This window comes from Pithys albifrons, chromosome 15, assembly GCF_047495875.1.
Source record: "Pithys albifrons albifrons isolate INPA30051 chromosome 15, PitAlb_v1, whole genome shotgun sequence".
Classification (NCBI taxonomy): domain Eukaryota; kingdom Metazoa; phylum Chordata; class Aves; order Passeriformes; family Thamnophilidae; genus Pithys; species Pithys albifrons.
In genome coordinates this window covers 11,839,954-11,863,942 of record NC_092472.1, presented here as the reverse complement: position 1 = coordinate 11,863,942, position 23,989 = coordinate 11,839,954, and the positions used below count along the sequence as shown (strand labels likewise).

General features: G+C 45.4%; 1 protein-coding gene across 12 annotated transcripts in view; it reads right to left on the bottom strand.

Moving 5' to 3' along the window:
- The window catches only part of EBF1 (EBF transcription factor 1), a 273,065-nt gene extending 250,650 nt beyond the window's left edge, over positions 1-22,415 (bottom strand). For 11 of the 12 annotated variants that reach the window (XM_071570035.1, XM_071570031.1, XM_071570036.1 and 8 more), the window contains exons 1-6: positions 21,528-22,415; positions 20,067-20,223; positions 19,700-19,763; positions 19,408-19,463; positions 10,315-10,388; positions 3,310-3,378 (exon numbers count right to left, since the gene is read on the bottom strand). In XM_071570035.1, coding sequence (XP_071426136.1) covers positions 3,310-3,378; positions 10,315-10,388; positions 19,408-19,463; positions 19,700-19,763; positions 20,067-20,223; positions 21,528-21,661 — 554 coding nt within the window. In that variant the 5' untranslated portion in view covers positions 21,662-22,415. Of the gene's footprint in view, positions 1-3,309; positions 3,379-10,314; positions 10,389-19,407; positions 19,464-19,699; positions 19,764-20,066; positions 20,224-20,475; positions 20,673-21,527 lie in introns of those variants that run through there. The other variant, XM_071570039.1, reaches the window with a different exon arrangement.
- Between the last annotated feature and the right edge of the window lie 1,574 nt (positions 22,416-23,989).

The window sequence follows — 23,989 nt, the reverse complement described above, 5'->3', positions numbered from 1 at the left end:
GTAAGGAAAAAGGTTAGGACACCAGGATATCCAGAGTGGTAATAAAACTACAATTTATTCAATATCTTCACAGGAATTTTATTGCAAACCTTTTAAATTCAAATATGAGTTACAATTTGAAAGTTAAATCAATCTAGAATTTAATTTAATAACAGGAAGTGCTCTGTGTTTTCTTTAAGTGTGATTACAATACAGCCCTGCCACTGCACTTGTAGGAGGAATTGTGCATTTGTATTGTGACAATAATACCCCTTTTAAAATGAGTTCCTGTTCATCAGATCTTCATTTCAACACATGTAACTGGATTAACAATAAAATATACAGGCTGTGGTATAAAGATGATACAGACACACACCGGTTTCCAAGAAACTTCCTTGGAATGACTGCTCTATAAGCATAATAGATTTATTTTGTTCTCCAGAGAAAATTTAGATCACTATACGAGTACAAATTTCTTTAGATCCCTTTAACTGATGTTACCTGATACTGATACTATAACAGAACAAAGTATAAAGCAATTTTATAAAGGATAAAGTCATATCCTGTTACAACCACAGCTACATACTTTTTTTATCCCATATTTTGATTAAATAGATATATATTATTTGCTTTTCATATATACACAAGGTTTGAAAAAGAATACAACACATGTAACTTTGAAATTGCCAAACAGCCTCTTCTCCAAGTTCACCAAACCACCACAAAGGCAGAGCCCTCTCTATCCCAAGTCTCTCTATCCTTATCAAAGAGAATTAATCAATCCTAAATAGTATTCCAACTTGTCAGAAGAGGACAGCATTTCCATGTAAGTACATGTGTCAAAAATCTCATGGATAGATTTTATGTCAAATTCTATGTTAGGTCAGATTCTGCGGATTCGAAGGATTTGATGCAAGAGTTAGATTAAATCCATAGGCAAAGCCTTCATCAGAGCGTAAGGCATGTGGGAGTGCTTTAGCCCAAATGGTAAACGAGTTCTCTAAGCTCAATGCAAACAAATATAGCTAAATATGGTTTTGCAGATCAATTGACATAATAGTTAAAACCTGTGTGCATGGAGAAGTGACAATGGAGTACAACCAAACACATGGTCTGACTTGTGCAGGCATTTTAATCATAGAACAATTTTAAAGGACTCGTTTTAAGGTAAAAAGGCTCCATATAGATCACTTCATCCTTTCCAAACCAAAGGGGAGGAAAAAATGAATAGGATAAATGTCACAAGAAACATCACTAAAGCCACTAACTGTATAAAGCACATACTTACTTGGCCTAAATTGTTTGAACTAGCCCCGGCCAAGAAAAGGTTTTAAGTACCCTACTGGGACAGATGCGAAGCGGCAACAATAGAAGCCACACTAATGCAATCCAGGTAACACAATCCTGTTTCAAAAACACAGGGAGGGCTAATTACAGTACTGCTGAGTCAAATTTCTTATACCATTGCAACCCACAGGAACAGGTCAAAATCAAGTGTTATTCAAACCACAGTCATATCAACCTTCTGTATCAAAGTCACAATTTAAAAACCAAGTGAAGAACTTAAAAGCTTAACCCGTTCACAAGCCAAGCATGATTCAGTGCGGGTGGTGAGGTAGGGTTTGTATTATCAGCTTTAAATTATGTTTAGCTTGCATTTTTAAAAAAGAAACTTCAAAATTTGTACCAATTGCATCAATTTGTGTAAAGACTGAGAAACGGATCACTGCTAAGAAGGTAAAGCTGTTTTTTTTCCTGTACCTGTTTTCTTCATTTTGCAGGAAGCATGTAACAGAAAGCATGTCTGGCTTTCAAAATTTAAAATTATTTGCAACTAGCAGTTTTGCATACTTGATATTTAAACAAAATATTTCTATAAACCTGCCATTAGCATCTTAACATCTCACTTTCCAGTACAATGAAAAATTCATGTGAATTTTGTAGCTTTCATGTCGCTCAAAATGCCAATCTAACACCATGTTTATAGTGATCAGCTCTACAGCATGCTTATAAAACACAGCTCTATACAGATTTCGCTGGGAGGTTTTCCCACACACACTTTCTCTGGTATTACCTAATGCTCAGACAAGATGAAAATATGCCTAGTGAAAATAGATAGAGATATCTTCTGAGATTTAAACATTCTCAAGATTACTTGTTACAGCTAATCAAAACATCTGCTATAAGCTTCCAATATGTGCACTTTCTGACCAAATTCAACCAAGAACTGCAAGCCTGGGAGCTGGGATGAGCTGTTATGCCCCTGGACTGCTCTCAGTGTGGGGCACCCAACACATCAAACCCTCCTCACCCTTTCTCATTAAATGGATGCACTGGCATGGAAGATACTTAATACAGCAGACATAAGTCAAGAAAGCAAGAAGAACTCCCCTGCTCTGCGCTCTCACCCCTCTGTGTTTAGGTAGTCCCCTTCAGAGTCCCTCTATTCACAGATCAGTGCAAGGGTGTTGCTCTCCTCAGCTGATGACAGACACTTTCAGTGCTTCATGGCCATTTAACTCCTCTAGAGTAATGCTGCATAATAACCTGGTTGTCACACACGGCTTTGTACAGCGCATTTGGACAATTAAAATGTAAAAATAGCTCTTTGGCTACCATTTTACATAATTTGCAAGCACAGAAATTACATGTGGCTCAGAACAACTGAAATAGATATATTTTACTACAATGATTTACTCAGTGATGTCAGATTAGCAATATGGATCTGTTTAAAAACACACTAATTAAGACAGGCAAAAATGAATTAATCAACTGACAATACAGTCAAAATAGTAATCCAACCAAAGAAAATAAGAGAAGGGAAAACCCCCTTACATTGCAGATCTATTTTCTTAACTGTTTTTATGCATAAATAAAAGCCTTAAAATGTAGATGGATTGCATCCAACAGAACTACAGTAGCTAAGTGATAATGATTCAAACATTTTTCAAATAAAAGTTAAATATTTATAAGCACCCAACCACATTTCATAAATCACAAACTATTATTATTTTATTCCTGAAGCTTCCCTGGCATATCATGTGAATTGAGTCACAGAAAGTCAGAAAGAAAAATCTCCTCTTTATGCACATGAATCAGTTACAAGAGCTGGAGCTCTCTACAGAGCAGGGCGCTCCGTTATCCCTACATTATCCCGCATATGGTCCTTCCAAGGCAATCACAATTGCAAAGCACAACTAATTTGGTATCAAAACCAAAATTTCATCTATATATACTCCTAATTCTTCCCCATTAGCAACACAGGGCAGGTGTTTCATTATAATGAGGAGAAGGAGAAAAAAAATGGAAGGAAACAATAGCAGTCCTTACCTGTCAATTATCACGGGATCTGATGGAGTCTCATTTCTGTTGCCACAGCTTTTCTTGTCACAACAGCGGCTACAGAGCAAAAGCGAAAGGATTTAGTGCAACCATTACACTGTAAAATCATCATTACAAACATGGTAGGTTCAAATTGCCGGGTAGAGTTACTGCACTGGCCCTGCCTGGAAATCAGTCAAATGCAGTGGGTCACATATGGGTTAATTACTACGTTTAACTTCTTGCACAGCTGGTTAGCAATGGAAAATATAAAAAGAGAGGGGTTTTGCCCCTTTCACAAATAATAATTCAAGGATCACCCAAAACAGGGAAGCAGGGAGACCTGCCTATTTGCAGCCTCTTTTCCATAGGGTTTAACAGTTGTCCTGCATATGCTGGCACACAAAATAAAGCAGATTTTTCCCTGCTGAGCCCGGTTTTTACATTTGCTTAACACTTATGTTACAAATCCACAAGATATTCCTATTTCTACACAATTCGCAGCTACTGGGAAACCTCCCCCGGAACTCCAAAAGCACAATTATTCTCCCTCTAAGAAACACTGGTGTTAATGGGGGAAGCTAAAATGCAAGCGCCAGCAGCAGCAGCTTTTTATGCTCGAGCGTGCCTGTTTCCCCAAGTTCTCCGAGCATGTTAATGATCACTAATGCCATGGAGAGCACTGCTCTGGCGGCTGGTGCCCTGCGTCAGGTCAGATACAAAGCAGGCATGTGAAATGTAAGCTCCATCTCCCAAAGCACTGCTCCATGGCTGACCCCAAGGCTGGGATTCTTTTGAACTAAGGTGGTTCATTGTTTCCTAAGAGAAGTTAAATTGTTGTTTGTGATGATTCCTTGTCAGGGGTTATTTTCTGTAAGGAGCCATAAATATATTGCAGGTAAGTTCACAGGCAATATACACATCTCTGCTCAGGGTGGGAATCCCTCCTGGTGCATCTAGACCTGTGACTGAGCAATATGAGGGCTGTCCTGCTCTCCCCAACAGAGAAAGTCCCATCTTTACCCACAAGACCAAGTCACAGCTAGGAAGGTGAGAAAAGCCTTTGACGTTCACCCACTCACCCACTCCAGAAAGGAAACACCCATCTTGCAAGGAAAGCTCTTGTTGACATCCCTTAACAGAAAATCTCCCACTGAAGTCAAGGTTTCAAGGAATTAAAAAAAAAATCCAAGAAGATCCTGACCTTCCCAAGCCATTCTTGGTCCTCAAGGACCTGCTGGATGAAGCCAGGGCAGCTTCTGTGGGGTGAGGGCTGCAGGTACCCCATTCCATGGTGGCACCAAGTGACAGGCAGTGAGGACCACCCCGGCTGCTCACCCTGGCCAGACCTGAGCCCATCTCTCTGTTCGATAAGCTCTCTGGTAAACCTCAACCACACACAACCAAATCTTTGGAAACCACCAAGCTTGTTTCCAATGGCATCCCAGGGACCTGCACATCGCCCATATTTCAGCAGCTGTCAGGAGTGACCACTGCTCACTATCCCTCTCAGATGAACTATTTTCCTTTCCCCAGAAGGTGGAAGAACATCAGGGCAGGAAGAAGTCCTCAGAAGTGCCATGCTATATAAATAGCCCTGTTGGGAGTATGACAAAGGTTCTCTTGTGTTGCTGAACAATAGAGTGAATAATATACAGTTACCCTCCAAGATTAGCAATAAAGCAACTAACCACACTAAAGATAACAAAAAAGGGGCCTTTTACAAAAACAGCCTGTTTAAACATGGTTTTAAAAAAATAATAATTTTGTTTTCAAAGAGAGGAAAATACATAATTCTTTTCACCGCAAAAAGCTTCAAGGCAACTATTCAGGGTTGAAACTTTTCACAGTTAACACATGTGCAGTATCTTCATTTCAGTGGAAGTTACATTGTTTGGGATTGCCAAAAAAAACTGCTTAATTTTACAGCACAATACCACAATTGATCCACCAGAAAATGCAAGAGTCTTGGCACCCTGAAAGTATTAAAATTTAGGAAGGAATAAAATATGCTGTAGGTAAATAGTCATGTGGGCGTTTGGGGGCTTTTTTGCCTATAAAAGGACTTGTCATTGGAGTGCAGCTAGAATGTGTGGGGTGAGAAAATTTACCCACAAACAAGGCAATAAAAACTGCTAATCATTTTTAAATGATTAAAATGTAATTAGAAACAGAGTTGGCACAAGTTAAGACAATGCAGTTCTTGTGACTGAAGCAAATCAGGGCTAGTCCTGACATTCTCCCAGCAGACTGGAGGGACAGAAATTACCACACTTACTCAGGCAAGCAAAGGTTCCCAGGCTCCCAGCACGAGATGGGCAGATACCATCATCCATGCACCACTAGGCTCAGAGGCTGGCACCTTCCCGGGGCACTAACCCAGCAGGAGAGGCAGCCACAGGGCCCAGGGATGGGAATGCCTCGATGTCACCCCCTACCACATGCAGGATGGAGTCAGGCACTGACCAGTGGGGACAACCCAGCTGTGAGAGTGGGGGAAACACTTCATTGTTATCAAGTGGCCTCCTCACTTGGGTAGGGCTTTCCAAGTGTGTACCCCAATAGTCCCAAGTGGTATTAGGAGCCCTCACTCCTTGGCTGCAGTTTGAGGGTGATGTGGGAGGGGGCTGCATGGCTGGCACATCCCATCATCTGGTAGCTCTCTGTCATGAAAGGAGGCCCCTAATGTTCCTTCAAGTTCCAGATAATTGTATTTCAAAATTAGTTTGCCTTTTGCATTTTTTTCTCCCCCAAATGCAGAATTCAAGGCCTCTTCACTCTAGTTTTTCTATGCAGAGAATTAAAATGTCAGGTAGACCCTGAGTTTCAGACCTGTTTAAAAGTGCTTTTAATTCAATTTGCCTCAAAAGCTTTGGCTTTTAGTGCCTACTTAACACTTGGAAATAAGTTCCTAAATATTCAGCACCCTTTCTCCTTTCCTTGAAAGAATTTTAAAATTCCCAGGAGCTTCTCCAAACCACCCAGAAACCCTCCAGCTCCCAGCAAGGCTCTGTGAAAGAGCTCTTTGCAGCCAGGAGGAGGAGGACTTGTCTTTGCTGTTCTTCCATGACATCTCTACCCAAGTGGGGCAAGAAGCCACAGCTCAGACACAATGCCTCATTGCCCCAGATAAAAAAACCTACAAAACATTGAATTGTTTTGGGGCATGCTTGTTTTTAAAACAAATAGTTCTTGACAGTAATGCAGCTTCCCATCACAACCTACGCCAGCTCCTGCACCCCATCTCTGACTCCCTCCAATCTCCCTACCTGCTATTGACATCCTCATGGCTCATGCCCAAGCCCCACACCATCCCCATCCTGCTCCTTCTGAGGCCTCTCTGTCCCCTGGCCACCACCCTCCCCAAGTTTTATTGCTGTGTTTGTCCTCATCCCAACCCTTTGGGGACCTCCTGCCCTCCTGTCTTCTTTCCGCACACCTTGCTACTCCTCCTCCTCCTCCTTTCCCTGTGCTGGAGGATCTCTACCTGCACTGCCTGGCCTCACTGAGGGCACACAGAAGATCTCTTGGCCCTGTCATCCCCAAATCCCCCCATCCCCACCCTGGGGTGGTGGCTGGAGCATCCCCCACACGAGGAGCCCTGCTTTGTGTATCCCTTCTGCGGGGACAATGAACAATGAGAAATTACGGGGCCGTGGCACGTGGCCAGCAAAGCAAAGGCGACTTTCCGATCATCAGCTGCCAGGCTCTAACAAGTCGTCAGTGAGTCCATGTGGGAGATTTTGCAGAAGGTCCCCAGCGAGGTGGGTTTCGCCCCACAGAGGATGCACACAGGACAACTCCTGCCCCAAACGGGCTCCTCACCCTGAGGCGTGGAGGTACAGGACCCTCTTGCCAAAACAGCTGTAAGATCTTATTTTACACAGACAAAACCCATATTTTACTCCAAACTCATTCTCAGAAATCACTGAACCATTTTAGCTGAAACTTTCCAAAGAAAGTCAGCCTGAGGCTGACACCCTGCAAAGGATATTTCAGCCAGAACAGTTTAAGTTTGGCAAAGCTGTAAGCCACTGAAGGTTTCATAATGGAAATTGTTGAGGCAATATTAACTATAGATGTCCCTCCCCATGCTGCCTACAATACTAATAAATTCCACTAAGGCTGTGAATTCTCCCTAGCTATTAACATTTCGCCAACAGTGTAGATTTTTATATTTGACAAAACACAATGAAATCCTTTGAAATAAACAGCTACCTGAAGCAAAACTCAGCTCCGCTCTCCTACCACAGCCAGGACTCTCCTATACATTTGAATTCTTTGTCTCCTCTGTGCTGTAGCTGTAGTACACTATAAATACCCAGCTTTGTCACATAAATGCAAAGTTTTATTGTGCAGTTAGCCTTGATAGAAAGCACTACTGAAAGTTGTTTAGAAATTAAATATCTAAAACAAGCTATTTTAAAATACAGAGCCCTCACTATTTCATGTCTGAAATGAAGAAATTTCATCTTAGAGAGAGCAAGCTGTCTTTCACACCATATGGCTAATGGTAGTGCATAGCAATTAGCTGGGCTGATTAATGGGGAACAGACTCTAATTTTATGCTTATAATTGAGGCTGCATTTGCACCCCTGGTGCAAATTCAGCACATCCCAACTTCCACTTACAACAGACAAGAAATCAAGAGAAACAGAATGGTGTGGAGAGAGAGAGGGTTTTTTCCCTTCTAGACCCCTAAAGAGCATCAGATTTGCAATTTAAAAGCGTGCTAGCAGCACAATAGATGACAGATTTGTGCAATAGGGTCAAGCAGCCTGGTAAACAAACAGCACCCTCTTACACATGTATAGGCAGCAAAGGAAATGGGTAATATCTAATATGAGTTATAAGAAATTCTAATGTCTCCCCCAACCCATCAGGCCCACAGCATTTTCCTACTACACTCAGGTATTTTTTTTCCTACTCCTTCACCTTACAGAGATGAAATACAAAGCAAGGACTAGAAGTAAATAAATAGAAGGAGAAGAATAAAACTTCTGTTCCAGTGAATTTTAAGAACAAAGAAAGTGCAAAGTCCTTTAATAAAGGGAATGACTGCACATCTTTCCACATTCTCAGAACAGAAATAATTTTGTCTCAGTCAAAGTATATTGAATGGCTGTAAGTCTATGATGTGGGTATTCAGTCTTCTACTTAAAACTCAACCCACTATATAAAGTTTTAATTTACTTCTTACACTTTATGTTTCTGAAGTATTTGAAAGAAAATCCCTGCATTAGAGCAGGCAATTCTAGCTCAGTGAGTAAATCATACCTCCAAACCTTGCTGATTAAGGATCAGGAGGGTACATCACTCAGGACTAATGACAGATTCAGGCCCTGACACTGCAGACACTTGAACATGTGCTTAATTTTACTCATGTGCCCTGTCTCACTGTTTTACTGGTCTGTTATAGGAGCAAAGCAAAGGGCACTTCAGCCTTATCAGGTCAGGGGCCTCCTTTAATATTTCCATGAATTGTTCCTAGCTAGGTATCCAGAGCGAAAGTGGTGCTAATTGGACCAATGAATTTTAGGGCAATTACAAATTGTCAGCATGACTGGGTTTCTATTTGGAAAGGGATAACTGGCCGGGACTCCTCCGCAAAGCAACACTGCGGCTCTCAACAGCAGCAGAAGCTCAGGCACCTCTTGGAGACACCCATCTGCTCTGATTGTTCTGGGGCTATAACAGGTTGTCTTTGGTTTCCTGGAAGAAGCCAAACCTACTGAATGAAGCAGCCTAGAAAAATACACTGTGAAAGCTAAAATCTCCCAGAATCCTGCAAGGAAGAATTTGAGGGAAGGGCTGTGCAGGGTTTTGCCAGGCTGGTGGAGCAAGGAGAGAAGCTCCTTCTCTGCAGCATCACAGGGTGCTGCCCCCAGCAGGGTTTTATCAAGAGGAGATATCATGGAGGACAAAACATGCAAAAAAACTCCCCAAAACAAAACACAAAACAACAACAACCAAAAATCAGCCAACAGAGAAGTTTCCATCTGAATATTTTGTCAAAGACTCTCCCCTGCCAGGAAACTCTCATCCAAGTTTATTCTCTTAGAAGTGGGTACTAGTTTTTACCCTCAAGTTACTCCTTTTTAGTAAATGTGTTTTGTAAAAGTTACAACTCATGCAATGGCATTTTTACAGTCTTAAAACAACTGATTGTAACAATGAGCTTATGCAAGAACGCCTCGTCTTCCACCAGGGAATTATTTTCTGCCATCGAATAACATGTAACAAATGATTTTTTCAGACATGCAAAAAACACCCACTAACTTTAATGAGACTGAGAGGTCAAGCTCTCCGAGATGTCAGAGGGGTCTGGGCGAAGATGCTTCCTTCTCTGTGGTAAAAAGGAAGTAGAAGAGGCTTCACCGATTTCAGTCAGCCAGAACAGAGAAGGAAGCAGCTGCAGAAGTTTGGGGGAAAAGATATTTGACTGCCCTGAATTTAAGTCACCAACCCCAGGCAGGGCAAGAGAACACGACAGAATCAAATTTGTTTGGGGAAGTTTAAAGAAAATCAAGATGAAGAAATCATTCGTGTGAAGGAGCATCACCTGCTCCACTCCAGCCAAGCAGGGACCTCATGTGAGCAGCAAATGGGACAAATGAGCCCCCGATCTCAGGCATCCAGAAAAAAAAAAAAAAAAAAAAACTGTTTTGTCATTTCACTGAGAAGTTTTTCTTGGGAACTGGGGGCAGAGACATTTATTGCTAGAAGACTGTAATACACTGATAATTTTGGTGAGGAGACCTTTTTGCAAGCTACAGTGTCTAAATGAAAACCAGCAGCATTCTGTTAAGAATAAATCTTTATAAATAATTGAAAACTAGTGTGACGACTGAGACCTTGCTGCTAATTACACACACACCGAACTGTGTTATTTTGGGATTGTTTAATGCAAGAAAGATAAATTTAAGTCCGAAAATAGCAGCAGGTTCAACCTAGATTTTGAGAGACATATTCATCTTCTCATCACTAATTAACTGGAAGCAGGATATTTCTTACCTGCACATTATTTCATGCGTGAGCAGAACTCGGCACATTTCTGGGTTCTTGTCTTGGCCTTCATATACTATCGCCTAGAAACAAAACACATTTTCAGTTGTGCATCAGGTTGAGTCTGTAGAAAATAAAAATGCATCACGGTAAGCAAAGGCGTAGCTGGAGCTTCAAACCATGGCACAGGCTAAAGAGACATCAGTGTCTGCACCGAACCTGCTCCAAGACTTGCAGCTGGAAAAAACACAAGCTGAGTACAGCTAAATTCTCTCCTCTCTGTTGCACATCTCTCAAGCGGTGTGTAGGATGGGTTTTTTTAGTAGTCAAGACAACCACAATTTTCTTTTCAATTCAGAATAAAATAAAAACCTAATAGCATGAAAGGCAGGAAAAAAAATTTAAAAAGCAGCAAGGCTTGGTATACTTTGGGTCCTATTCATTAAAAAAAAAAAAAAAAGAAAGAGACAAAAAAGAAAGAGCTCATGCATTTTTAATTACAAAAGCTGCACAGCCCAGGCATTTTCCTGGTAGCTCCTGAGAAAGCGCCTGGGCCTGATTCTTCCCCTGAACCTCATGATCCATCACTTTCCAGAGAGCATCTCTGGAGTTACAGAGATATAAATAAGTGAGGAGCAGGCCCTACCAGAGCAGGGGAGACCAAAACAAACAGAGGATCAACCAACTTGAGAAATTTGACTCTGAGACAGCATGGGGAGAATCCTTTAAGTTAAAACCGTGGAAAGACAGTGTATTCACATTTCAGGAAGAGCCTGTTTGCTCCCACCAGCAGAACCAGCAGCGAGGGATCGGCGTTACACACTAACTAGGTTAGTGCTCCCAGCCCCCATGGGACAGGGTTTCCATCTCATCACAATAGAGTCATGTTTTCCAACCACTCCTGATCCTGGGCACCAGCCCCCCAGCAGCAAAACAAGAGAGAAAGGAAGTTCCCTTTGCAACAGCATCTTTTGATGGCACTGAGGATCCTAAATCTTTTCAGGTGCTGCTCCAGAGCTGGGATCGGAGTCCCAGCCTTGGAGGGATGACCACTCCTACATCTGAGCATCCACACTACCCTTGAGCTTGGTGTGACCTTTTCAGCTTCTAAAGTACAGACTTTAAGAGAAGAAATTTGGGAAAAAACTCTGCAGGTAAAATGACATCTGTTATGGGTATCCCTAAAGCTAACGATAAAATAGATATTAAAATTTAACAAGTATGATATATGAATGAAATTAATGTTAAGGAATGAGGCCACTTTTATACTGAAGGTTAGAAAATACTGATAGAAAAGTAAGTTGGCATAATACAGAATGAAGCAGGATCATATGAACTGCTGTCCTAGTCCTTACAAATATAACCCACCAAGGGTAAGAGGTTTTGTACCTCAAAAGGGGACAAAAGTCTCATGACACACAATTGTGAAGAAGTATGAGCTGACTTTCAACACCATTTAAATAGTAACATGCAATATTAATACTATGCATTATAAAATTATTTAATAATTCCATAAACATCACAGGAATGTGGCTGTGTTACCTTACCTTTGCTAGTTTTAATATTTTAATTTCAGTTTTGCTGTGTGCATTCCTCTAAAATCCGAGAGCCAGTAAGTTGGGGTTTCATTCCTGATAAAACAGAGGCTGCCACTAATTGGCACAGAGTTTCACCTGATTTGTGCCTCCTCGTTTCCACCAGTGAGACACAACACCTGTGAGCCCAGCACTCCTGTAAAGGGGACACATGCAAAATTCCTCCAGCACAGACACCAGCAACAGCAACAGCAACAGCAACCCCCTGACCCTGGCTGGGCCACCACCTTGAGGTACTTCCCCGTCAGTGCCCAATGGTTTGCGAGAAGCCTTGAAAAATGGCATTACAGTCATCCCTGTGTTACAGCAGGAAATGGGACAAATTCAGAAGATCTTCATTTCCAGCATTAGAGGGGAAGACTGGGAGAAGATTCGTCCAGTCAAACCCAGAGAACTGAAGTAACTGGCTGACACCTGGTGGGGTCGGTCAGCAGGGACATTGCAAAGACTAAAAAACCTCAAATCAGATTCCACCTGGCAGTGGGACAGACCAGGCAAGGAGAAAGCTCACAGCACTTTTTGGACTCGACAATAGCTAATCCACCTCTGAGAATGAAGAGCAGGGAGTAAAGAGCAGATCGGCCCCCACAGCCTTTAGTGGGGACAAACACCTTCAGCTCCCTGTCACCGCTAATCACAGTGTGACATGGGGGTAACAGCATCTGAGAGAAAGCTCCTGGACTTGGCTCATTCTTCCTACACTCTCAAATCTTAAAATAAATTTACTCAGTATTGGCAGTGGAGCCAAGGAAGCACTAGAAATTACAAACCAGAACACAAAATTTACTTTCCCTTTTTCCTCTCCCTTCTTTCCTCCTCTCCCCTTCCTGCTGCTGTGCTTACTTAACCTCCAGGTACCCACTTAAATAACTCAACTAAATAGCAATAATGAACGGGCAGAGTCAACACTGTGGTACATAATCACCTTGTCTGTTGTGTTTAGCATCAGTGATCCCTTCTTTGCGTGCATGACATTCTTCTGCCTTCCTCTACACTAAGGATTTGCTTTTCACTTTATTTGCACTCAATTATCGAAGTTATACCCAAAGCACATTTTGTTTTCTCCGTGTTCAGTGCAGCTATTCCCGCATACCCTATTCCTGTAGGATTTTCTAGGAAAATCTAGGAAGCAGGAGGACTTGCTGAGTTCATTTCTGAGCAGCTTATGCCCACCTCCCATTCCTGTGTCCCAATTTACTTGTATGAACGGGTGTGTAAAGCGCCAACTGTTTACTGCCATGAATGGCTGCCCGAGAGCATTGCAGATACTCGACCGCCTCGCAAACCGCGCTGCTCTAAAGCATTAATTCTACAATTAGTTTCAAAAGGGAAACAGGAACTGCTAAAGTTTCAGATCGTTAGAGCTGCCAGAAGTATTTTTACAGGAAGGGTCTCCTACATTACTGTTGTGAAAATGTTTAACTCTCAGATTTGAAAAGCTACTCTTTTTAATAAAAATGCCTTGATTATTTTAAATTATGTTTTTTTTAAATTTCAGGCTCTAAAGCAGCACGATTGCATCAGGATTCCCTGTGGCACCAACATCGTCGCGATTTTGTCAAATAGAGATCACATTAATGAGAGATAAAGTGAAAGTTACAGTGCATAAACTTAGACCACAGCAGAGCTAAAAATAAGCCTGCAAATACACATCAGGGTTGCACAACAAAACACCAGCAAAGGAAATGCAAAATTATAGACTTTGTTTTTTTTCTTTTTGTTTACTTGGTGTAGTTTTAACTTGGTGTTGTTTCATAAGCGTTTGAAAATAGGTTTTCTTCTCCTGAGCAACTTAAACATTTCCCCACAAAATTCATCTTCCATTTTGCAAGCCGTTACTCACCCAAGTAACCTTTCTACGAGAAGTCCCAGTGAGTAACAATCTCTCATGCACAAACGGAATTCAAAATCAGGCCCCGAAAAATTGGTGTCAAAAATATAAGCCTTCCTCACTTCTACTTTAAATAAAGTTGAATAAAAAGTTAAATCAAATGCAATTCACTGCTTGCCAGCAAATAAAAATGCCTAAATTGAGCACATTGCAGCCAAGTGCGTCCAATGATTAGCCTAAACTTTTCAGCGACAGAGTTCATTACAAAAAAAATTTTAAAAATTAAAAATAAAAGGAAGAGGATAATATAAAAGTCAGGATTATGGCACTCATTTAACCCACTTTTCCCCCAATAAAGATGGTAGGATAAAGCAGTAAAAGAGTTGATGGAAAAATCTAGAGCCAGATTTTGTCTTTAACCATTTCTGAAAAAATCCAGTTTTATGTTGGTACAACTGAGGACAGAATCATCTCATGGTGTCAGTTTGCCAGTCAAGCAATCCTGCTTTAGGAATTGGACAAAAAACAATCTTGAAGGAATGAGATCATGGTCATTATATTACTCAGTTGTGTCATGGCCTTGATTTTAACAGAGTAAGAGAAGGAGAGAAATCACTGACATGTATCTAAACCCACTTGTTTTCAAATTCCTCGGCTGCTTCACAAAACAAAGTACCTTCTTGACAGAAAAAAAGGAGAAGGAAAAACTCCTTAAAATTAGGGTCTTTTCCAAAACAGAACTAAAATTATTTGGAATGACGTATATGGCCATACACACAGGGAGAAAACAAAATCCTGGCCCCACCGAATTCAATAGGCGCTGAGCAATTGACTTCATATGGGCCAGAGTCTCACCCAGAGAGGATTAGGCTTGTATCCACTATATATCTACACCAAAAATACTGTGAATTACATTTATTTGGCTTCAAATCCTTAACCCTTAATTACCCAAGGTTTTACCCCTTTCCCAGGCAAAATTTAGACTCATCCCAGTGAGGTTTATCCCAGACAAGAAGCACAGTGCTGGTCCTGGGGCGAGGACAGTGAGTTCTTGCTCTATCTCTCAATGCACAGTTCAGAAGCATCTAATTATTTTATCCAGTCTCCCTCTGCCTTTGATTCACAGCCTGCTTATCGACATATTCACACAAATTAAATAAATTTATCTCTCCTAATATGTTCATTTTTAATGGTTTTCAAACATTCACATGGAAACAGCTCTAGCGTAAATATCCCAGAACAAATGGCTGTATATTATACAGGAGGGAGCAGTTGGGCTGCCAGACTGGGAATGCACCAGGCCATCTGGCTCAGGCAGTCTCTCCAAAATCCTCAGCTTTGTTTTCACCCTCAGACTCCAAACAACACATTTTCCATTGTGATGAGTTTACATTTTCCCAAACACAGGTCCTGATCATGCATGCAAATTCCAAACTTCTCCATTCCTCTCTGTACAAGAAAATTAAAATCACCTGTGCTTCTGACATCTCACCAAAGGCACAAGAAAGCTGCTAAAATCTGGTGCAGTGTAAACTTTACCCGTCATAGGGGTTAGGTTTTGTTTTATGTTTGTGTGAAATTTCTCCGAGTCTGCTGAAGCTCCTCTGAACTTATTGATAACAATTTTTTCCCATGCTTGTAGCTGCCAGAGAAGGGCCATGCCATGCACAGAATAGGAGCTGATCAAATATCTGCAGACATCAGAGAATGACAGAGAAGTCAACAGAAAACCATTTGCATCTGGAGTTATAGTACTGAAAAAAAGCAAAATATAAACAGGGTTTAAGATTTTTGACTCATGAGGACTCTCAGCAATAGACAATAGCAATTGAGCAAAACTTATGATTTTTAAGATGCCTGAGCCATATTAGCATCCGTTATATCTTATGGATGAGTACGGCAGAAGGAAAAATGGGTGGGGAACAAGTATTTCAGATTTATTTCCTCCATCTTTTCTAATAGTGAAGTATCTCAACTTTATGAAAATACAGCCAAAGAAATAAAAGGCATCTCTTCCTCATAAATATATAAAAATCCTTAGGCTTGCCTAAAAACTCCAGTTTTATTAGAGCAGACATATTTCACGTTTTGCAGACAATTTCAAAATGCATCATTGTTGGGGCCAGACCTACTGCAGGAGAAGCTGCTGCTTTATGGAAAGCAACAGCTATAAACTTTGGGATCCTACAGGGGTTTGAACGCATTAGGAATGTGATCCTGACATAAAATGAGGTGCCAATATAATATAAAATTTAATTAAGCCAGTTTTGACTCCAAAGGTTGTTACCCAAACTAGAAAAGAACTTCCCCACCACATGGATTATTTGTGTGTAGTAGTTACAATTTTTAAATGATGGGGACACATTTTTAAAACTTAGCAAGACCACTGAAAGTCAAGAAATTCTCATCTCACCTAGAACTTCTCTGGGGCGACAACCAAAGGCCAAGCGTGTTATCCCATATACAACTCAAAATGATCCACTTTGAACCAATCCTGCCTGGTTTTGCCCTTTGGAAGTCTCGCAGTCCAGGTTTCCAAGGAGCACACATGCAGCCAAACCTCATGTTTTGGGGCAGAGAGTGCACAGTTCATCCTACAGCCCAGATCTGCCCTGGGATGCGCCTCACAACAAAACCTGTGGTTATTTCAGTAACACAGCTCTCCAGCCTCAGTCCCATCCTGCTCCTTAACTGACTGAAAACACACACACACACACACACACAGACACACACACACACACATACGGACGCACAGGACATGTAGATCCCTCTGTTCTACCCATGACAGGACTCCTGCTGCAAGTTTCTTAGCTGGGCACAGCCACATGAACAAATTCCTGACTTTCATAGATCAAGAATACTTAGAAGGAACATCTATTCTTTATTACACACACTGCCCCCAGTATAGCCAAGCCCTGCCTACCTGCTGGTAGAATCCATGCTGCCAATGGGACATTTACATTAAATCTCTGAGTAGCAATCCTGTGTACAGAAATCAAGGTCTGATTTGCGGAATGGCCTTTATTTTATCTTACCTAACTTACTAATCTGCAACTGTATAAAAACTCGCAATTTTTAACTGTGAGATAAAAGTGAATACATATAAATCTGATGTGTCCGTATTTTTTAAAAAAATATATTAAAAATAGCCACAGATACTTTCCTCTATGATCTGGGGAACCTAGCTCATTCAAGCTTTGCTTCTGTGGGATTTTTAATTGGCCACCAGAAACCTCAGAGTAGCTGTAATTTTAGTCTGGGAATTCACAATTATCGAGTGTGTGAATGTGTGTGTGTGAGGACTGAGAAGATACTTGCCAGCTGAAACGTGTACGCTTCTGCAACAGTTTCATTTAAAAGTAATCATTTCATTATCCAATTTGTTCTGAGAGTCATGCATTAAAATACTACACCTTCAAGTAGACTGACAATATATATTTAACTTTCATTAAAAATTAAAGAATTTTCAGACAGTCTTTGCAATATTTAATTACAGTTTGATGATTTGAAAGTTACTTGAGAATCTTCTATATAATTCACTGTCATAAAATATAAATGATATATTCAACATTTGGGTGAGCTTCTGTCATGTGTTGTACTTCACTTCCTAATAAGCATTCAGTAACCGACGCGATACCAACTTTGCAATAATTTCACTTTTAAAAAGAAGGAATTAAAGCAGAAAAAGAAGAATTTAGCAATCAGACCTCAAAAAAATTCAGAGCGACACATGCCAGTTTTGACATGACAATGCCCTATTATTCATAAGCAATTATAGTTATGCCTAAAGAAATTATATGCATGAAATTAATACGTAAGCAAACATGTTTGTGTCTAAAACAGTCTTTCACTCCCTGTTTTCTAATCTAAGTTCAGAGAGCTTTTGTTCTTAAATCCCCAGTTCTCAGCTCCGCTGCACTGTCCCCAAAATCTGTAATTTGCACTAACTTTGTTTTTCCAAGACTTCCTGAAATCAGAGAATTTTTTTTTCCTTCTTCTTCCTTGTGAACGTGCTTTAAAGCTACACGGTAGGTTTTACAAATAAACTGTATCTCGGGGTTTTTTACCCCCTTCTCTCCAAAGACCCTCTGATGACTTGATAATAATGAGAGACCAAGAGGTCAAACAGTGCCTTAGGATGAACTCTTCATATGCAAGATGCCTTTGTTAAGAAAATTATTTTGAATCCACTGCTCTCCATGAGTCCAGGGCTCTGTTTTCAACAGGATTATGAGCAGAGGCTTCTGCATTTCCGTAACGATAGGAAAGCTTTTTAAAGATAATATTTATTGATAGTTTTGCTCACTGTCTACACTGAAATGCCCAAGCTCCAAAGGACTAAAAAGAATTCATGTATCAAGAAGATTTTGTTACTTTTAATAAAAACTAACCAATTTGTGCCTGAAAAACAAGGAATGACAGCAAAGGCTCTCCAGGATTTTTTTAACAAGAAGGGTAAATTCTTGGTGTTTTAATTCCTGCAGAGAATGGGCTCTGTTTAGAAGTGTACAGTGTAACAGAGTTCAGATGCACAGTGGATTGTCTAGTAAAATTCGTCCAAGTTCCTTTTTTCTTTTTTTTTTTTTCTGCTGAAAGACAGCCTTCAATAGCAGGAAAAGATGTTTAGGGACCATCAAAGAGAGTTTTGTAAAACAAACTCAGCCCTTAGAGATTTATGTTTTTATGTTTTGCTGTAGAAAAGAAACCCAAATACAAGCCGAGAGTTTTGTCTCTACAGACAACATAGGGAGACTGATTTTTCCTGTCAGTACAAAAAAAACTTAATGTTTTTCTTAATTAAATTTTAAGAATTTTCTTTAACAAGTAAAGCAGATTAAGAGGGGAAGAAACATATTTTAAGAATGAAAAGGTTTAAAAGCAATTCCAACTATTTAAAAGAAACGTATTCTAAAAGAAAAATATTCTGACAAGAGCAGAAGAAAAAAACAGAGTAACAATTTAAAAAGAAAAAAAAAGCGAGAGAGAATCGATTTGTTCAGATAGTCCCTTTGTAACGATACTGGTTTTAATAAAAAAAAAAAATTTTACAGGTAGGCACGCAAGTTATTACTCTGTTTGGGAGGCTAAAGTACAAGCTAAAATGAAGATGAATTCCACTGACAAGTCCTGCTGTCCTCCCCGAGTCCGACACCGAGCTCGCCGCTCCCCGCGCCGCGATTCAGTGAACTACTCCGACATGCAAACGTGTCACGATGCAATCGCCCCTCCTTTGACCCACGGACCAGGCGGCAGCGCAAAGAACGGACGGACCGACAGAGCCCCTCGCCGGGGCAGCGGCTTGTGCTGGCGGCGCTCGGGGGCTGGCGGAGGCCGGAGGTTAATTCTTATTAATTAAGCGGCAAATCCAGCCCCAGAGCTGGCTGGGATGGCTGGAGAGTCGCCTCTATTTTTCGCCCCCCGGCCCGGCGGCAGGCAGGGGTCCCGCGGGGACCCTGCGCGCCGCGCCGCAGCCCCGACTGCCACAGAGCGGGGAGTGCGGCCGTGCCCGCGGGAGGCGGCGGCCGCTTCCCTTCGCCTCCCGGCCGGGGCAGAGCCGCTCCGCCGCGGGGGCGGGTTTCGGCTCCGCGGGCCGCCCCGCCGCACTGCCGGGGGCCGCCCCGACGGCTGCCACCCCCCCGGCACCCTCCTCCTCCGCAGGCGTCCCGCAACACCCACCTGCTTGGTCATGGAGTCGATGAGTCGGACGTAGAAATCCTGCTCCGTCCTGATCCCTGAAACAAGGCAGAAGCGTGAGGAGCGGGGCCGGCCGGCAGCAGCGCGTCGGGGCTCGCTCGAGGGCTCGGGCCCGCCGGGGCCGCCCATGTGCCCGCAACGCCTCGGCACCGAGCGCGGGGGTGCGAGGAGCGGAGGGGAGCCGGGGCAGCGGCTCCCCAGCCTCTGGTGGGCTCTGAAGCCACGGAGGCAGCGGGGGGCGACTGGGTTCACTGCGGGGGCTCCCAGCCCTTACCATTGCTGTAGAGCAGCTGCAGGCGGTAGTGGATCCCGTTGTTGGTCTTTTCACTGTTGGCTTCCTGAAGTCAAAGGGAATGCGGGAGGCCGGAGGGAAAAGGAAAAGAGTATCAATGAAGTTTCTCCATCACCCGCGCTCTAGGTGCCCCTGGGGCTGGACGGGGCAGCTTTCAGCCCTCTCTCCTGTCCCGGGCATAGCGCGGGATCAGGGGACATCCCCTCCCCGTCTGTTCTTCGGGATAGGGGACGAGTGAGGCACCCGGGAGGCGGCGATGGCCTCCGGGAAGAGCCGGTGCCGCGGCCCCGGGGGAGCGGGGATGGCCCGGGAGAGGCGGACGAGGCCCGCGGGATGCCAGGTTACTCACCTTCTCCTTCTCCACGAAGCCCACGAAGGCGGTGCGTTCGATCTCCACGGGCTGCCCCTGCCGGTCGTACAGAGCCAGGACGAAGTGGAAAAAGTTGGACTTCCTCAGGTTGGAAGGTGGCTGCTTCTCGAAGTGAGCCCGGGCCAGACCCACTCCGCTGGGATCAGAGACACGCGGGTTAGCGCCAGCACCGACGACGCGGCCTCACTCCCCCCCAGCCGACTCCCGGGCCCGTGCCTTCCCTCGCCGGGACTCGGCTGGGCCCTCCGCGGGCTGAGCATCCTCTCCCGAATCGCCCCGAGGCTTTTTCCTCCGCGCGCGGGGAAAGGCTCAAGCTCGGGGCCCCGACCCCATCCCGCCCTGCGGCGAGCCCGAAGCCCCCAGCAGCCCCCCCGGACTCGGTACCCACCAGCCCTCCCCAGAGGCCGTGCCCGCTCGCAGCCGGCCCTGCATGGCGGGGGAGCCGCGCTCAGCCCCATCGGCGCTTTGCCCTGCGGAGCAGCATCGGTCCTGCCACTTCTCAAACTCGGCTCGGAGCTGTCACCCCAGCGCCCATGTGCCTTATCTCGCAGCCTCAGTCCTGCGAGCCTTTCCTCCCGCCCCAGAGAGGTGGGTAAACACCGAGCCCAGGAGACAACTTGAAATATTTCAGGGTTGTCCCTGCAGAAACTTTCCCTTCCTTAGAGGGCTCCAAAGGGAGGGGTGCGGGGCGAGGTGGGAGACACCGGGAGATGTCAACATTAAACTGATGCCGGCTCCAGGGCTCAGGCTGTGAATGTGGCATCAGTGTTTGGTCCGTGCTTTTTTTTTTTTTTTCGCGAGAAAGAAGATGGGAAGGAGAAATAAGAGAGAAAGCGAGGCTGGGAGCAGCTTCGCCAAAACTACCTCCTGTTTGGAATGACTTCTTCTTTAAAAATCTAAGATAAGTGCAATGGTTTTACAAAGGGGATTAAAATTAAATTTCTCCTAGAGAAAGCTTTGCAAACTCCCTGCTTATCGGAGGAAAAGAAGAATAGCTGCTGATTCTGACGAGGATAGGAAAGCGAGGTAGAGAAATATAGTTTTGATACATCCGTGCACAACTCGCTGCTTATCGGAGGATGAAAGTGTCATTTGGAGATCTCAAGACTAAATCATCAGCAAACATAGTTTTGAAAACTTCTTCCTCCAAGCGAACACAAGGGGCCAGAGAGATGAAACCCACCTATTTGTACCTAGCGAAACTCGCCACTTCCTTTATTATTGTTATCATTATTTAATAAAAAGTAATTCCTACGGGACAGTAGGGATAAATAACTGGCGACATCTACGAGAAACTCACTGCTGGCAGCAGAGCTCCAGACCCAGGTTTTTGTTGGTGCGGGGGGAAAGGCGCTGACCGCGGGGAGCAGCGCTGCGGGCGGGGAGCGCCCCGGGGTGCGGAGCGGGGCGCGGAGCGGAGCGGGCGCGGAGCCTGCCTACCTCTGAGCGGCCGTGCTGGCGTCCAGGACGCCGGCTCCCTGCATCCACGTCCGCACCGCGTTCATCCCCGCGCCGAGGGGCTCTTCCTTCATGCTGCTCCCACTCCGCTGGATGCTTTCCTGAATCCCAAACATGAATCAGAAACAACAGCGCAAATCTTCCTTCTTTACTCAAAATTTTAAAAAGTGATAAAATCGCCAGGCGGACTGTTATATGTGGGTTTTTTTCTTTCTCTCTTTTTTTCTCTCTCTGCAGCTGATTTCTGGAATCAAAGCAAGTCGGAGAAAGCAATCACAGGCACGGACATTAAAAAAAAAATCCAGAGGCAATCAGAGCCCGGTTTTGTTGCTGTTGTTTGCTGCGTGTGCAGTTTGTTTGGGTGCTTGCAGGGGCTGGCGGGGTGCTGGGGGCCGGTTGCAGCGCTCGCAAGCCGAAGGAGTACTTGAAGTCCCTTTTGTATGAAGACACCCCTCGGATGGCAGCAGGCAAAAAAAAAAAATCTCAGATGGCAGTTTAAGAAACAATAGGACGAACGGGAGCTGCGGCAGGCTCTGCTACATCAAGTGTCATTTTCCAGTGACAAGAGAGGCAAGTCCCCCCCCCTTCTCCCCTCTCTCTTTTCTTTCTTTCTTTTCTCCCTCTTTCTTCTCTCCTCTCCCAGTCGAAGCGCTCTCTGCTCCTCTCCTCCTCTCCTCCCTCCTCCAGCCGCGCAGGAAGCGAGTTGCCGGAGCCGGGCGCACGCCGGGAAGGGAGCGAGAGGGGCGCACCCGCGGCGGCGGCGCGGACGGACGGCCGGAGGGAGACCCTGGGGCTCCCCGTGCCCCCTCCCTCTCCCGCAGCGCCGGGCGGACTCGCCGTCTCTCCCTATGGGAGCCACTTTGACTGTCCCCGCCGCCGAACACGAGCCCCGCAGCCCCGGCGGGCGGGGGGCGGGGCCGATAAAGCCACGCCTTCTCATTTGCATCGCGTCAGCGCCCCGCCCTCCATGCGCCGCCGCCAATGGGCGCCCGCGATTCGCCGCCGCGGGGGCGTGGCCGCGCCCCCTCATTAGCATAACCCCGCCCCTCCGGCCGCCGGGCCGCGGGGAAGTTGCCCCGGAGCCCCCCGGGGTGGCGGGACCGGTACGGGCTCGGCCGTGCCTTTGTTCATCGGCGGCGCTGCTCGGGGATGTACCGGGGGGGACACGGAGCCCCGCTCCCTGTACCGACCCCCGAGCGCCCGGGGTCGGCCCTCACCGGGAGGGCGCTGCACTGCTCGCCCCGCAGAGCCGGAACGCGGCACCGCTAGGTGCGAGGGTGGCCGAGCCCTGCCCGCTCCCCCGGGATCCCCCGCAAGCGCCAGGCTGCCCAAAGCCAGGGATGCCCCGCGCCCGCCCCTGCCCCCGCCGGCCGTGCCGCGCTGCTCGAATCCGGGGAGGGGCGACCCCTCGCAGCGGGGTTATCCCCGCACTAGCGCCGCTGGAAACACGCGTGGAGGAAACTTCCAGCCGCAAATCCCCGCTGAACCCCCGGCCGCTCGCCCCGGCTCCTGCCCCGTTCCCGCGCAGCGATGCGCTGCTTTGCAGCACAAGCATACGATTTCCGAACGGGACAGTTTGAAGAAAAAGTTTTTTTTTTTTTTCTACCATAAAAAGTCCGATGTTTGTTTTCCTAGGGAAAATAATAAAACCAGTTCCTGCCCTCGCAAGGTAAGAGCCGGGCTGGCTGCGCGCCGGGGGAGCGGGCGCGGTCCTGCACCTCTCCGCGGGCTTCCCGACCTGCCGCCCGCCGCTCTCCCCGCATCAGCCTCCATCCTTCCTCCGCGTAACTCGTTCCCGTGAGCCCGAGATCTGGCCTCACTCACGGGCTCTTGCTGCGGATGGGAGCTCGCTGTGCCGGCTGCGGGGGTAATACCTCCTCAAACACTGCCTTGCCCATCTTTACACATATAATAAAACAAAACTTCGTGCATCCCGGCAAGCCGGGCTAGTCACCCTGTTCAGGGCGATGTCACACCGCGGAGGCTTGAGGGGGGATCCCCGGTCCCCGCTTTGGGGAAGGTAACCTCTGAAGTGTCTGCCTTATCTCTGAATTGCTCCCGTGTCCCTCTATTCCCCCGCTCCCCGCCCCGAGGTGCGGGAGATGCTGCCCCGGGAGCGGCGGGAAATTCCTGTCCGCCCGCCCAGCGCCCCCGCGAAGGGCAGCGGAGACCCCTGGGCTGCCTCGCCCTGCCCGAAGAACAGCTGAGGGCCCGGAGAACAACCAGCCCAGATGCAACACACTCTGCGGATCGCTATATAGCTCCAGAGGCACCCTAAGGCAGCCCGACAACGATATAGGACCCCCTCCCAGGCACCTGTACATCACTTGGTGTGACAGAGCCGCCTGAGCCCACAGCTAAACCTCGGGCAGAGCGCTGTCACTCCAAATCAGGCACAGAGCCCGTTGTCAGCACCTCGCTGGCTCTGAGAAACTGCACCCGAT